General features: G+C 36.7%; 1 protein-coding gene across 4 annotated transcripts in view; it reads left to right on the top strand.

The window, feature by feature from the left end:
• Positions 1-15,584, top strand: part of Cp (ceruloplasmin (ferroxidase)) — a 52,847-nt gene extending 37,263 nt beyond the window's left edge. Inside the window, exons 18-20 of one of the 4 annotated variants that reach the window (XM_013518624.1) lie at positions 469-631; positions 12,318-12,468; positions 15,125-15,584. In XM_013518624.1, coding sequence (XP_013374078.1) covers positions 469-631; positions 12,318-12,468; positions 15,125-15,218 — 408 coding nt within the window. In that variant the 3' untranslated portion in view covers positions 15,219-15,584. Of the gene's footprint in view, positions 1-468; positions 632-4,048; positions 4,195-12,317; positions 12,469-15,124 lie in introns of those variants that run through there. The other 3 variants (XM_005392985.2, XM_005392987.2, XM_005392988.2) reach the window with 3 other exon arrangements.
• Positions 15,585-15,876: the final 292 nt, after the last annotated feature.

Here is a 15,876-nt window from a genome sequence, read left to right as displayed (position 1 = left end):
AGGCCGGGAGTGAGTCGCCGGTCCAAAGCCCCAAAAAAATCCATGGGTCTCTTCTCTGCTCCCTTTATTCTCTCTGCACCATAGTTTCAGACAAAATAGTTCAGGATCTGCAAGAGTGAGGACAGGGCTGAAGTGGAGGTCACAGTTTAGTTCCTCCATGCAGCTCAAGTGCTCTGACAAAGAGGCAAACCAGAGTCACAGGGCAGAAGGCCGTACGTAGTCCTAACTACAGAACTCTCATCAGATCTTCTATCCTTTATACTCACTAGGTGACAGTCCATAGTACTGAAGCCTTAGAGGAAAGGCAGGAACTAGGACCTCCTATCTGTTTGTATTACACAGAAATGTGCAGACTCATTAAAAAAAGAGAGACATCCATTTTTCTAATATCCCTGAGCTAGTAAGTCTAAGAATTATTATTTGGGTGAACTTTTATAAATATTGTATTTGTCATTTTTCTAATTTAAGCACGGGGGCATTTATAGTTCTGATGTCTTTGACATTTTCCCTGGAACATTCCAAACCCTTGAAATGTTGCCAACGACACCTGGAGTCTGGTTACTCCACTGTCACGTGACTGACCATATTCACGCCGGGATGGAAACCACCTACACTGTTCTGCCAAATGAAGGTGAATATACCGTTAGTAATTCTAGGACTTATGTATTATGAATACGACTCAGATGCTGTGTTGCCTAAGTACTTTCCCCAACATGAAGCATCTGTGAATCTGCTGTTGTGCTTTCTTCTCTCTACCTCCAACAGGGATTTTTTTCTGTTAAAACAATAAGGGATACCGCTCACTTCCTTAAAGAACCAGCAGTCTTTAAGCTAATACAGACAGCACTTGATGCAGTGTAACTATAACTAAAGTTGATATAAAAAGTAGTCGTTATTTACCACAACTTTCATATTACCACAACTTTCATATTATTTATCACAATAAACCACAACTTTCAAGGTGTGTTTAGAATTTAACAGAAAACATCAATTTCTTAACAGAAAACAATTTTTTTCAATGTAGCAGCTCATTTGTAAGAGAAGCCCAGGTCAATCCCAAATAACCATATGATCTCAAACCAACATAATTTTTGACAATCAGGCAGAGTAGTATCTTTCTATGATTTCAGGGAGAAGGGAACACATTATTGATTACTGTTTGTGAGAGATCCAGGAAAAATAAATTTAAATTCCCTGGTCCCCAAACTGTGCAACAATCCCCTACATGAGCATGTGAGGCGCACACATACACACACTCGTGTGCGCGCATGCACACTGAAGAATACAGGAAAATGAAGGATCTTTTTGTGGATCATGTATAAAGAATGAAATTCCTGCCTTGTACATGTAGGTTTTGATCATTACTTCTTTGAGTTCAGAAATGTTGGAAATGGAAATGCCAATCCAACAGGAAAGTTACATAATAAAAACAACTGTTTCCCTATCAAAATGAGGAAATACACAATTAGAAGAAAACAGAGAAATGAATGTATTTCAAGATTTTAAAAATCACTCAAAGATTAATCCTTAGTGCAAATGACATTTAATTTCTGCTCCTGGATCTTACAACAAATCTTCTGTCATGAAAACTGCCCCCATTAAAGCCCTTTGTATTACAAAGACTAGTTACTAATAATCAAAGACTGGAAAAGGCAAATAAGCCACAAAGTTTAACATGTTCCCACTGGCTTGAACCACCAATGCTACACATCACTGTCCCACTGGGTGGCTTGTACTATATGATGCAAGTGTCCCATGCCACCATGATTAACAGTCATGTATGTACCACCAGTGCTTCAGAGCTCCCTGCCAGCAGCAAGACATATGAATTACGGCCCCACTGTGAATGTGATAGTGCCAGGAACTTGACTAATGTGAAAAATCAAAAGGCTGAGAATGAAAACTACAAATAGTCTTTAAAGGACTTGTAGGTAAACCACACCAAAATATGATCCTACTAGAGGGAACATGGAAGCATCTGGGGATTCACATGTGCAAAGGCTTGGCATGCAGAGATGACGGCACAGGCGAATCCCACACACAGGCACTGAAGAGACCTGCACTGTGTACACACCTGGAGGAGAGGGAGATGACTGCCTGGTCAAGAAAGGAGAGACTACTTTAAAGATGCACAGAAGAACTGTAGCACAAATAGCAAATGTGAAGGAAAACACACAATAGGAAAAATTACCTATAATCCTAGCACTCTGGGAAACTGAGGCAGAAGGACTATAAATCTAAGCCCAGCCAAGGCAGCTTAACAAGACCCTGTCTCAAAAATTTTTAAAAAGGGTGGGGGACACAGCTCAGTGAGAAAGCCCTGGGTTCAACTGTCAGTACAAATAAATAAGTAATAGAGAAAGAAACTTTCAGAGATACTTGATTTTTACAAAGAAGAAAGCTATTGCTTGGGGCTGCAGGATGCAGTAACAGACAAAAGAAGTTGAAACTATACATGAAAAAACGGGGAGCCAAGTGAACCAGTCTGAATCAAGTCAAAGATGGATAAGGCTTTGAGAAAATCTGCATTAATTCTGACTCCCAGAAAAGCGCCTGCCTACCATGACCTGTAGCAGATGAGGGAAAAATAAAACCTTGTAATATTCTGTGTCAGGCTGTAACTGTCTCTACTAAGAAAACAAAAGACAAAATTTGAAAAAACAGAAAAAAATGGTAGGTATCGTCTCACATTTAATGTAATGTTTAATCCCCCTCACCAAAAGAAGAATAGAAAACCAACTTTGGAAAATGTAGAGTACATTTCTAACCTGTGGCTTTTCTACAACAGTCAGATAAACTTTTAGATACCAATTACAGAAAAAAAATGCCTGCTTGGCTTTAAATTTCTTACAGGTGGGGACTACACATTTATATTTCTAAGTACCCAAGTGTAACACAATACTCTTTTTGGTGATAATAACATTAACTCAATGAAGTTAAAGGTTTAAAACTTTCTTTGTACCTAGTTTCATTCTTACAAAAAAGCTGCAGGAGTAAAACAAATTCTCAAACGCCCTTCATTCAGCCTGCCCAGGTATTAACTCATGCACAGTCACAGCTATCTTCTCATTCTCTCCCCTACCTCCCTTCCCCACTCTCCTGATGAATACACACTTGTGTGTCTGTGTGTGCAACTATATACACCCAGGTTCTCCAAAGATAAGCATATTCCAGTACATAACCATAATATAATTTGCAGAATCAAGAAATTAAAAATGATTGTAAAACTACAGATCTTTCTCTAATTTCACCAATCATCTTTTTTTTTTAAAAAAAAGGTACTACAGAAGAAAGGAAATTCTAGATCACCCCCTCACTGCTGGCACATCTCTTAATCTCCTTACTCCGAACAGTTCTGTTTATTCTGCTGTAATGGGGGTTGAACCGAGGGCCTTCTCGCTATGCTTATCTCTAGCTCTTTTTCGGTTATTTATTTTTTGTGACAAAGTCTTGCTAAGTTGTGCAGGCAGGTATGAACTTGTCATCCTCCTGCCTCACACGCCCAGAGTGCTGGGATTACTGGGGTGCCCCACAACGCCTGGCAGGCAGTACCTTGTCTTTTGTCTTTCACAGATATGAAGAATGCAGGGCAGTCACTTTATGGAAGGTCCTTCAATTTGAGTTTTTTCTGAAGTTTCCTCATGATTAGGCTCAGGCTACACGTTTTAGGCAAGACTATCACAGAAGTGATGCATTTTTCTCAGTATCCCATGTCAGGAGGCACATGAGTGATTTTTTCCAGTAATGGTTAAGATTGAACTTTTGCAACAGTGCTACATGAAACATTCATCCACTGTAAATTTACTATTTTTCCTTTTATAATTAATATGAACCTTGGATGGAAATAATTTTTCCTTAAAGGAAAATCTCTTGTTAGAATGAGAGATTTTTAAACATATAAAAAGTAGAAAAATATAAACAAATTAAGAATGATTAAACAAAAAAACACTTGAAAATTAGAATACATTTAATGCACAATTTACTAAACTTTTAAACCATACAAAATATACTACTTTAAATAATGGTTTTAAAATTTCTTTTTCTATAGAGACCAAGTCTGGATGAAAGAAAGAAATTGGTGATAAGTGGGAAAAACGATAAAACAATGGTTCATACAATGTGTGTGAGTGTTGAATGGAACATTTACTTTGAAATGGTTATAAACAACATTAAAAACAAAAGATTGGAATCATAGCTCTGTGCATTTGTGGGGGGAATGCCATTACCTTTTTGCAGATGTAAAGATAACAGACTACACATGAAAAACAACTGTATAACAGGTAACACAATTGATTCATATGAGGGGCTGGGGATTTAGCTCAGCGGCAAAAAGCGCCTGCCTGGCAAGCGCAAGGTCGTGAGTTCGGTTCCTGGTACCGGAGAAAAACTAAAAAAAAAAAAAAACAATTGATTCATATGAGCCACTCATACTACCACTATTAGAACACTACAAAACTGCATTAGGAAAGAAAATCTATGATCAGATGCCCTGCTGGTCTTCAAAGGGTCATATTAAGATTTATTAGAATCTCTCCAGCCATCACCTTCCCATCAATCCCTCTAACATCCTACTGACATACCTAATGAACCGTGGGAAGAGGGGTGAAATAAAAACAAAACAAAAATCTGCCAATCTGAGTTCTGAACCCTTGGAAACATGGTCTGAAGGACTGCATCTGGAACTGGAGAGACGCAGAGGTGAGAAACAATGCTTTCATATTACATTCTGTAAAATGCTTACATATTACATTTACATATTACATTACACAAAAAAATTTAGATAATAAAATAATAAATTAAGAAGTTGCCACCAGAAGAAAGACCAAAATACTGTTGTGTCAGACACCAGGCAATTAGAAGTCTTCCCCAGTTTTAATTGGATTCAACAGACATATCACTGCGCTGAACTTGGACTCAAAATTGTTCAACAAGTTGTTGAAAAGGAAGACATTGTGAATATCATGATATAGTTCTTTATTTTCATATACTCTAGCTGAAAGACCAAGAGTGCATATCAGCAAAAAATGGCAACAAGGCTTTCGGTGAAAAAAACATGTGTTCAATAAATCACATTAGGAGCCAAGACACAAAGTCAGCTTTGTAAACTTCTGCTTCATTGGATTCACAGAGAAACACAGTATGAGTTTTAAAAGTAACAAGAAAATAATGCTTAAATCTTTTACTATAGCAAAACATTTACATCTTTCTCAAAGAGAACCATTTAAAAAGAAAAGTAATCTAGTACAGAAATCTGGAAAAATCAAGAAGATAAAATTCTAGACACTTGGAGAAGTTCCCTAATAGTGTTCCTGGGCTGAAAATGAGGGTTATGTCCTCAACAACGGAGTCGATGGTATTTCTTGGAATGAAAGTCAGTATCTACCTTTAAAAATAGAGGGTTGCTTTGAGGAAGTCTTCCATCTTGAAGCTTTTTTACATTCTGTACAATTAAGTGGGTTCAGGCTATAATTGAGAAATCAACAGTTCCCACTACTTGGTAAGATAAGCATCTTGAAATTATTTATAAAAAATCATTGGCTTGATTTTTTACCTGGCACTGAGTTTTTGAAAATTCAGTTTCATACGCTATTGTGGTGTGTTTCAAATTACACCTTTATGCCAATGATTTCTTTCGACTACAGTAAAGAAGATAAGGCAAGAAAAATGCTGCAGTGCCATCTTCTGGGAGAACATTCAAGAAATCTCTTAATTCTAGGTCCACAGCAACAACTGACAATGTTTCTGTGTATGGGAAAGAAAACTTGGATTAGAATTGAAAATCTTTCATCCAGTTTTCATTATAGTTCATCAATTAAAAGCTAATTCAGACAATAAAGTATTAGAACTAAGAAAAAAACAGCCTCTTCGCTCCACAGATCACTATGATTTTAACAGCTTATTGTAGCTTTTCTAGAATCCTATAAAATTTATTGTATTAAACTGGAGTTACTATTTCACTGCTAGATCACTTTTCAATAGACTTCCATTCTCTCAAGAAAAATATACCCATTTGAATACTGCTTTAGGAATATACTGTAGCTAACATATAAAGACTGTTTACTAGGATGAGAAAAACCACTAGCTGTTAGGTAAAACTTTCAAAAACTGGTTCCATTTATTATGAAATTTTCGTATTATTAATAAGCACAAATCTATTTTCAGGACTATTACCTTTTCTTCTAAACTGCAAAGGTGCTTCAATAAACATTTTCAATGTTAAGGAATTTTTCTAATATTTTTATAAAAATAATTATGTCATTTTATGATTCTCTCTTTAATAGATACATATGCTGTCCCAGGAAGAGAAGGGTGTCACCTAAGAACAACATTCCCAATGAACATGCATTTGGTTTTACAACTCTATCCACACGTTATTCCCTGTGTACCCTTGTATGCCCCCCACTTATTCTATTTGCTGAGTTAGTGCAATAGGAATTCTACCCTAAGTCATGTCCGCTATCCAGCAATCTAAATTACCCTTGACACAAACGAATGACCATCTTGTTGAAAAGTTAGTAATACAGCAGCAGTTATTATTGAAAATATCCCTACCTCTGGCATAAGACAGACTTGGAAAGGGATCCAAGACAGTATAACATACTAGTTGAGTGAGTTTAAGAAAATCATTTCAGCCAGACTTAGTGATGCATGCCTATAATCCTAGCACTCAGGAGGCTGAGGCAGGAGAACCACCATGTGTTCAAGGCCAGCCTGGGGTGCATACTGAGTTCAAAGACATCAGGGCCTGCTACCTGTGCCCTGTCTCAAAAAAAAAAAAAAAAAGAAAAAAAAAAAAAAGAAAAAAAATAATTTCACCTCCCAAGTCCTATTTCCTCATCTATAATGTACTGGTACATCTGCTAGCTTCCACAGTTCCTGTGAAAATTAAAATACAAAGTACATCTGACATGTAAAAGGACTTTAAATTTTAAAAAACTACTGACTAATGTACAAAACTTGTGTAAAAAAGCATGACTTACTGGCGGTTTCCTCTTGAGTGCACTTACCTAAATGTGGACCCTTAGATAGTTTCCTGATTATAAAAAATTGACTTTGGGGGCTAGTGCTGAGTATATAGAGCCAGTAGAAATCTCACCACTGCCCATTTCTCTTTGCCCAAAAATGAAGGCCACTACAGGCTACACCTTCTAGAAAAAGGTCAATATCTTATATTTAAAAGTTGACATAGTACCTTTGTGCATAACTTTTAATTTCTTCAAAAATCATTTGAGATTTTGATTAATTTAATCTATGCCCAATCCTAAAGAGATTATAGTAATAGGTAATGTGCTTGATTTACAGTTGGGAAAATTAAGGCTTAAACAAGATTTTAATTTGCCTATTCACTTACCAGCTACACAAATCTAGATGTTAACCAGGAATGACCCATAATCTAAATATGCAAGTTTAAAATTGTTTACCATGTCTAAAAATTATTTACCAATTGATAAAAATAGCTATGTTCAGCTGGTGGTATTTAAAATGACTTATTAAATCTTATTTTTGGAATTTACCATAATATTACAACTTTTTTAAAAACACAGTTCATTATTACAAAAGCAGTAACAAACACTTCCTTTAACAAATAAGCCATCCACTAATCCATTTCACATTAGTGCAGTGGTTCTCAGCTAAGACAATTTTCCCCCTAGGGGACACATGGAAACATTTCTGTCATAACTTGGGCAGTGCTACTAGCCAGTAGAAGTCAAAGATGCCATTTAACATTGTAAAACAGGAAACTGCTTCATACATAGGCAGTTTTCCAACTGCCAAACTGCAAAGGTTGAGAAATGTATTAAAGATAAGAAATTCAAGTTCTTAAACATATTTTATGTTCCTAACCAACACCTCCAATCTTACCTTCTTTTTTTGCCCAATGTTTTACTCTACAATGAGTCCTGAACACCTCTTTAATTCAAACATATGGAAAAAAAAACTGGCTGATTCTAGGTTTTTCAGTAATTGGCAGACCTGGAACTCAGTTCCAATTCTCCAGACTCCCATCCTGGGCTCTTCTCTCAATGTACTATAGCTACTAATGGGAAGATCTCTGAGAAATGGAACTCAAGTTCGTCAATGGCCACTGACTCTGCCTAATATTTAAAAACCTATTATCTCAACTGGAAAACAGAATTCCTCCCAACACTGCCAATGTCTAACATTTAATGTGTGCTGAAATGAATGTAACCACGACAACAATTAACTAACAATATTAACACACAACAGTATAGAAAATGAAAATGATGTATCTATTAAGATTGGTAAATGAGGGCCTGGGATATAGCTCAGCAGCACAGTGCCTGCGTGGCAAGCACAAGGTTGTGAGTTTGATTCCCGGTACCAAAAAAGAAACAGGTTGGTAAATGACTAAGAATTATGAAAATTCAAATAACTACCTACGCTGTTAAAAAAAAAAACCCTACAATTCAGAGACTTTCAACTTTTTTAAATTCTTAAAGAACTTATCAGGGCAGGGATATAGCTCAGTGGCACAGAGCCTGCCTGGCAAGTGCAAGGTCCTGAGTTCAATTCCTGGGTCCAAAAATAAACAAATAAATGAGCTTATTCTTCAATATCTACAATTATGCTTAATACTCATAATCTTAATAAATTCCCACAGGAAGTAAATTAAGCATTGAGATAATTTATTCATGTAAGGTAATTATCATAATTAAGGTAATTATCATAATGGATACAAAAATGTTTAAAATATTGAAGCTGTGAGTTACTATGCCTGTGATAATCTGTTAAGTGCTTGAAAAGATTACTTTAAAAGAGTGTCAGCTCTATGACCAGAAAAGACAAAAGAATTTTCTTATCTGGGCATCAGATGATAAAAATAAGCTCTCCAGATGATTCTGTAAGCCCTCTTCATCCCACTTAAGAATAATATAAAAAATTAGAGAAAGCAAGACTCTGGAAAGTTTAAAATTTAGATTTATATTTATAATCAACAAAAAAAACTTTTACCTTTTAATGATGACAGGTAAAGCTGGTATTTCTCTCCACCACACTTTATTCTCTGACAAAGTTCAGGTATAAGTTTTTTCCACCACAGAGTCTGTCTTAGAAAAATATAAATAAATTTTAGCTTGATGCATTTTATACTCAGCTCTCCAATGAGAAGACCATGTAAGAAAGCAAAGAGCAAAAAATGTATCATTTAGTTAAGGCACTCAACTTCATTATAACAGAAGTAATATTAGCATCCAGTCTTCTGCTTAAAGTGAAACAAAAGTAAAGATTGTAACTTGTAATACACAAACATACATGGCTATTTTGAAGAAGAAATATACATGTCTGCTATCCTGTCTTAATGGTAAGCAGGAAAGAAGAAAAAGGACTATAGTTTAAAACCTGTTAATTTCTAAACTAAAATCCACATGACACTGAAAATATTGTGTGACTTAGTCTTTGAGACAAGGTCTTGCTATGTAGTTCAGGCTGGCCTTAAACTCTCTTTGTAGCCCAGGCTGGCCTCAAACTCTTTGTAGCCTAGGCTGGCAGCAATCCTCCTGCCTCGGCTTCCCCAGTGCTGGGATTACAGGTGTGCACTGCCACACTCAGCCAATATTGTATGTTTCCCAAATCTTTTAGGTTATCACCTTTGTGACAGTAAAGGTGGACTATCAACTTGAATGGTTTGGGACCTTCCCAAGAGATTAGATAAACACAATTTTGAGTGGGTCAAGGTGGGCCATAGAGGTGTGACCTTGAGATCTATATATGGTCTCTCACCTTTCTTCTCTGGCAATGCTCCCCAGCTCTGGTTCCCAACCACCATAAACTAAGCAGCTTTATTCTCTCACATCCCTTTTCTACCATCATGTCACTGCTTTGGGGTCAGCCAATCATGGACCAAATCCCTGGAAACCATGAGCCAAATTAAACCTTTCCTCTTTTAAACTGTGATTGTTAGATCTTGTGTTCCAGCTACAGGGAAGCTAACTAATACAGAAAACAGGTACTTAAGAAGTGGGCTTATTGCTTTAACTGGACTGTGTCATCCAGAATCCTTTAGAACTGGTTTGTACAGCAGTTTGAAGAAGAGGGTTAAAGAAAGCCTAAAATGGTGTAAGCACAGCCTGATGGGCAATTCTAGTCACAGCTTAGTAGAACAATCTGTAAAGGCCAAGAGTTTTCAGTATCAAACAAGGACTTTTTTGTGAGTAGTTTACTACAGACCATGTGTGTTATACTCTGGCAAAAATTTTGTCTCTAGTTCATCCACGTCTTCAGACTTTGTGGGAGACTGAGAGTAAGGCGGCAGACTAACTGATAGAGGACAGGAAACTTCAGGACAGGCTAATGTTTAGGCTGTAGTATGAGTACTGCTGGCTCGTTTTAGTCAGACTTTTAGTCAGAGAGAATCAGAAGCAAAAAGTAGATCAGAAAAATTTGAAAAATCTTAAATTCTGGCTCAAAAGGAAGCACGTGTAACAAAAGCTGAAGCTAAAGTTGGACTGGTAGTTGCTAAAAAGATTAGTACCATTAAAAAGAACCTAAGTACTTTGTATGGGGACAGTAAGATAGATGCCTTGAAATGTAGGTTTAGGGTACGAAAGTGTCAACTTTTGATTTGAGAAGAATCCCTGGGATCCCTGCTCAAGAGAAACCCCCCAGGGAACTGGCTCCCCAGAACTCATTTCACAGTGCTCAGATATCCAGGCACTTAGAGGCTGTCCTGTCATGGGCTAAGGGAACCTGGTTACTGCCCCTGCTTTGAGCAGACCTTGGCATCATCATATGATTCTAGTTTTACTGGTGTGCAGAATGCAAGAGCTGTGGGTCATGGAGACTTCCACCCAGATTCCAAAGAAAGGGCTGGGAGGTCATGCAAGGAGTCTTTGATAGGACGCTGCATGACTCTCTGAGAGTAAAACTGAAGGTACAGTGGAAACCCCAGGAAATCAGAGATGCAGTAACGGGAAAGCTAACACAATCTGCAAACAGTGTTTTTTTAAAGATGGTAACATATCATTACTATGCATTTTAATAGCATTAACAGTACTCAAAACATGTAACATTAAGCATATACTCACTGGATCTACACAGCTTTGTAAAGTTGGACAGGCATAACTTGTCCTGATTTTACAAATAAAGTAACAGGATTATCAAATCTGATGGTCACTGAACAAGCCCAGAAACATAATCCAAAAAGCATACCCGGTTCTCTTCTTTCAGCTCATGATTAGCATACGGAATGACGGCCTCTGGGCATCTCTCTAACAGTGTGTCTATGCACTGTTCATACTCTTTCAAACGGGTACGACACAGAACATGGACACTGAGGCCAGCAACAGTGTCTTCTGAGAGTGGCTCCAAGAAGGGAATAATGGAAGCTATGTCAAACGAAGGACCACATATAAGAGACTATGAACAGAAGAGTGACAGGTCAGGGCATGAGGCATGTGAAAAACTAAAATACACATGTACAGCATACATTTAAATTATACCAATCTTCACTCTCCAAAGAAAAATCTACAATTTTAGAACACATACAAATGGTCCTTTTCTTCTAAACAAATCTAAGAGAACTGGAGTATTAAATAATATTGAATCTACCTCTAGTTTAAAGAAAGAGAGATCTGTTTAATAGGAGCAATATTTAAAAACAATTCCATTTACTTTGGATAGACTACAAATTAAAACAGTTCTTCTGAATCCTATCCTAAAGAAATAACATGTGGTAGTCCAAGATTTATCTCCAATGTTCAGCACAAGAATATTAATAATATTGAAAAATCAGAAGTAGTTTAAATGTTCAAACAAGGATGAGTTAAATAAATTATAATTCATTCATATGATGGGACATAATAGTCATCAAAATTACATTTTCAAAGACTAGTTAAAAGAAAATGTGATAAAATGAGAAGTAAAAAATTGTGATGCCAAGTTATATTCAGAGCATGATCACTTTCATAATAACCATGTAGATATATGCACATATAGAAATATGTCTGGAAGAAGACTACATTTGAAACAGATTAGCTCACTGGATGGAAGGACAAAGCCCATTTTTTGTTTTCTTTTCATACTTTTCTGTATTTTCCAAATTTTCTATGAACATGTACTACATAAATAGCCAAAAAATTAACATTAAAAAAAACCAACACTGTTGTTTACAGCCTGGTCATTTGTACCAAAATTCTTTACCTCAAGCTGAATGACAAGGAGCAGCTACTATTTAAGTATGTAGAACTTTACCAGTAAAGTTTTACTGGTAAGCAACTTTACTAGCATTTTACTTTAATTTATATATAATAGTATTCATTCTACACAAAAACAATCTCTATTTTCTCTTTCACCTGTAGGACAGATGTCATTGCTTAGTTTCTTCTCCCTGTATCTTTTTTGCTACAGCATGTTCTCAGACTTACAGGAGGACATGGAACATAAACTATCCAATCACAGTCAGCATGATCATTTTATTCCAAAGTACCAAGGAATAGCCAGGAGAGTAAGGTTAGTATCTATTCTTTCATGAAATTTAATAGATTATTTCTATATCTCCCCTTGATCTACTGGAATAATACTGGAAAGGAAGAAGGCAGAGGTAAAAAAGATTCTCAGGGAAAACGTATCCTTTTTAAAAACTTTAAAATGGATTTTTAAATTTTATTTATTTTTTGTCTTTTTGAGACAGGGTCTCACTATGCAGTTCAGGCTGTGCTTGAACTCACTTTGTAACCCAGGCTGGCCTCAAACTCACAATGGTCCTTCTGCCTCAGCCTCCCAATAAAATGGATTTTAAAAGATCACTAAATAGTACTTTTTCAAGCAATGATTATGCTTTAAAACTTCACAGTGGAAATGTGAAATGGCACTTGTAATAATTTTCAATGTGTCATTACTATGTATGTTCTGGAAGAAGGGACAGAACCTGGTGCTGTCCACCAGATTTATAGTCCCATGCTCAAACAATATTTGTAAAATGAAAACACCTAAAGCTAAGCCCTTAGAAGCATGTGCAGCATAAGGATATTAAATAACAAGAATCCCTACTGGTGATTTGTCAAAGAAATATTAACAACTCTAGCCCTGAGGACAATACAATCCTGTCTGGAAACTGAGTCTAAGCAACAAGACCTCTTAGGCTTTTAACCCCAACTCTCATCTCCAATTTGGCATCTGGTTGCAGAAGCAGTAATGCTGCTAAAGTTTAAATCAGGGATTACAAACTCAGAAGCCTAAGCAGAGAATGAAAAAGCATAAAGGCAGTTGGGTATAAGAAAAACAGATACGAGTCCCTCAGCCTCTGGGCTAGATGACAGCAAACAACAGCTGTGCAGATAAGAAAGCAGGAACTGCTCAAGCGGGGACCCTGGTCAGCGCCAGCGCTCAGGTCTCAGAAGCAATGAAGGTCTTGAGTTACCAGTTCTACTGCATATTTTGAGTACCTTGAAAATCACAAGTCTTATTACAAAATTCTAATTTTTATGCTGTCAGCTATATTGGGCAGACCAAACAAAACAAATGAAGGAATGATAGTCAGTCCTTGGGTCACTGAATTACATTAAATAAAATCATATGCACAATTAAGGCAAGCATGATCCACCAAGTCCAATTTCTCATTTTCAGTGGAAAACATTTGTTATGATCAGGATTTCTACAGGATGATCTAAATTCTCTAATGGTGCTTCATTACTTTTTGAAAATCTTTTGTAGAAGACACCAGATAAACTGGCTACTTCAACCTGTCTTCTTCTAGGACACAACCAGTAATACGTAGTTGGGTTGGTTTAAAGGTCTACATCATTTAATCACACGCACACATAACTTACACCACTATACATTTGCCACACTTTAATTTCACAAAGTTTTTCCAAACACATCCTGAAAATGCTGAAAGTCACATAACCTGGTACAGCCTGCCCACTGACCTCCATGAGACCAGCCTCTCAGCTCACACACGCCCACCAGCCGTGCCAAGCAGAAGCAGCTGTTTCTACCAAAGCGCTTGAGTATGCCTAACATACTTTCTCCCAAAATGATACATTATAGATTAACGGAACACTTGATTTTTACCAAACTTACATCAAAACACAGCACTTTACTTACCTGTAATTTTGAAAGGTCTTCTGTATAATTTTTATCAGCTAAGGAATCAGATGATATTAAAACATGAACCCAGGGGTAGATTAAGCCATAATGACTACGGGCATTTATCTAAAACATAAAAGGAATTTATCATAAACAAAATACAATGACAACAAAACTTCTCCTCACAAAATGTAAGCAGTCATTAACCCTCTGCCATGTCACCGAGTTAAGTATACACTGTCTAAGCGATGGGAAGTCTTTAGATGTTTTACCCTGAAAAATGTTCAGCCTTGTTTCTGCCCCAAGTAATAACCACTAAATAGTTCCTTACAGTTTAAAATTTAAAACATTCCAAAGAAGTATTCTCTAACAGAAAGAACTATATTGCTTGTAAGCTAATTATACTAAAAAGAGTCAACAATAATACTGGAAATAGTTTTTATTTATACTACTTCATTTGGGAGGCAAAGTATCTTCCATAAGTTCAAGACAATTCCCATGGAGTAACCTTTACTTAAGAAGCCAGTAACCTTGTCAGTTAGCTCACACTGCATATGGCATTCATGAGAGGCAAAGGGCTGGAAGAGGAGAAGGAAGCAAAAAGGGTACAAAAGGTGGTTATACAATGCCACAGAGCATTGCACGTCGCTTGCATGCTCCTTTGTGTGCAGCTGACAGGAAATGGATGTCCACGGAGGCCGCCTCCTGGCCAACCAGCCTTCAAAAGTTCCACTTCAATTTGGCATGAAGGGTGGTAGTGGTCTCTTCTCTCCTGTTCTACTTATCGAGCCTGTGCTAAGAAAGTACAGACTTGGTGGTGTCCTTTTCATATGCTTTGACTACTGAGGTACCATTACTGTGAATGAGCATACAGCAGAAATGTGGGGCATTCTTCAGAACTTAAAATTGCTTAAATATGGGCAATTTTGATAATAGACAAGCATTAGGTGTACTTTTAACTCCAGTTTAAATAAGGTATCTGGTAACAGAAAACTAGGTTCAATTCCATCTCATTAACAACAAGACAGATTTGCAATGTCTGAGTTTAATTTAAAATATCATTTCATTATCTTACCAGATCCTCTGATGTTCTCAAAGGTATGGTATCAGGAAGTTGCCTCTTAGATAATCTCCAGATGTACTGTGATATGAGCTTGCAACACAGCTCCTGAAGCACCACATCTGGGAGACAGGCCACCAGCTGCGCTTCCCAAAAGTCTACCAAGAGCTGAGGAATCGTATCTTCATCTCTACCACAGAGCACCTTGAAAACAGAAACAAGCCCTTTGTGTCTCAAATAAATACAGCACAGATCAAATCACAGCTAGACTGAATACCACACCATCATGTGGGTCATGCAAGTAACGCTTCAGTGCCATGGCAGAAACAAATTTAGACACCTTAACAAGGAAGAGTTTGCTGGTTGCATGATTGCATGAATGAAGTTTCTCCAGAAATATTCTTTATTTGTACTTTCATGTTACAAACTGATTAGGTATAAGTCAGTTTTTTCAATAAACAAATGATAATCTCACTAATTTTTCTCCCTGTCTTCCCATTTTTTTTTAATTTTAAAGAGAATGATAAAAAAGAACCAAATAAAAAGCAGAGCCAAAAAAAAAGAACCCAATAAAAAAAGAGCCAAATACCAAAAACACAGACAAAAACAAAACAAAGCACAAACAATATAGATGATACAGGGTTTCAGAACAAAATGATAGGAATTAACAGTTGCTGTTATATTTACATACTGCTATCCTCAATGAAGCTGCTCAGATTACCAGATGTTAGAATGCAAGACTGATCAAACCATGAAAGAGAATAAAAAAT

The sequence above is a fragment of the Chinchilla lanigera genome, unplaced genomic scaffold (genome assembly GCF_000276665.1).
Source record: "Chinchilla lanigera isolate Chin_1 unplaced genomic scaffold, ChiLan1.0 scaffold00047, whole genome shotgun sequence".
Classification (NCBI taxonomy): domain Eukaryota; kingdom Metazoa; phylum Chordata; class Mammalia; order Rodentia; family Chinchillidae; genus Chinchilla; species Chinchilla lanigera.
The sequence above is the reverse complement of the archived record's forward strand: the minus strand, read 5'-3'. Positions and strand labels throughout refer to the sequence as shown.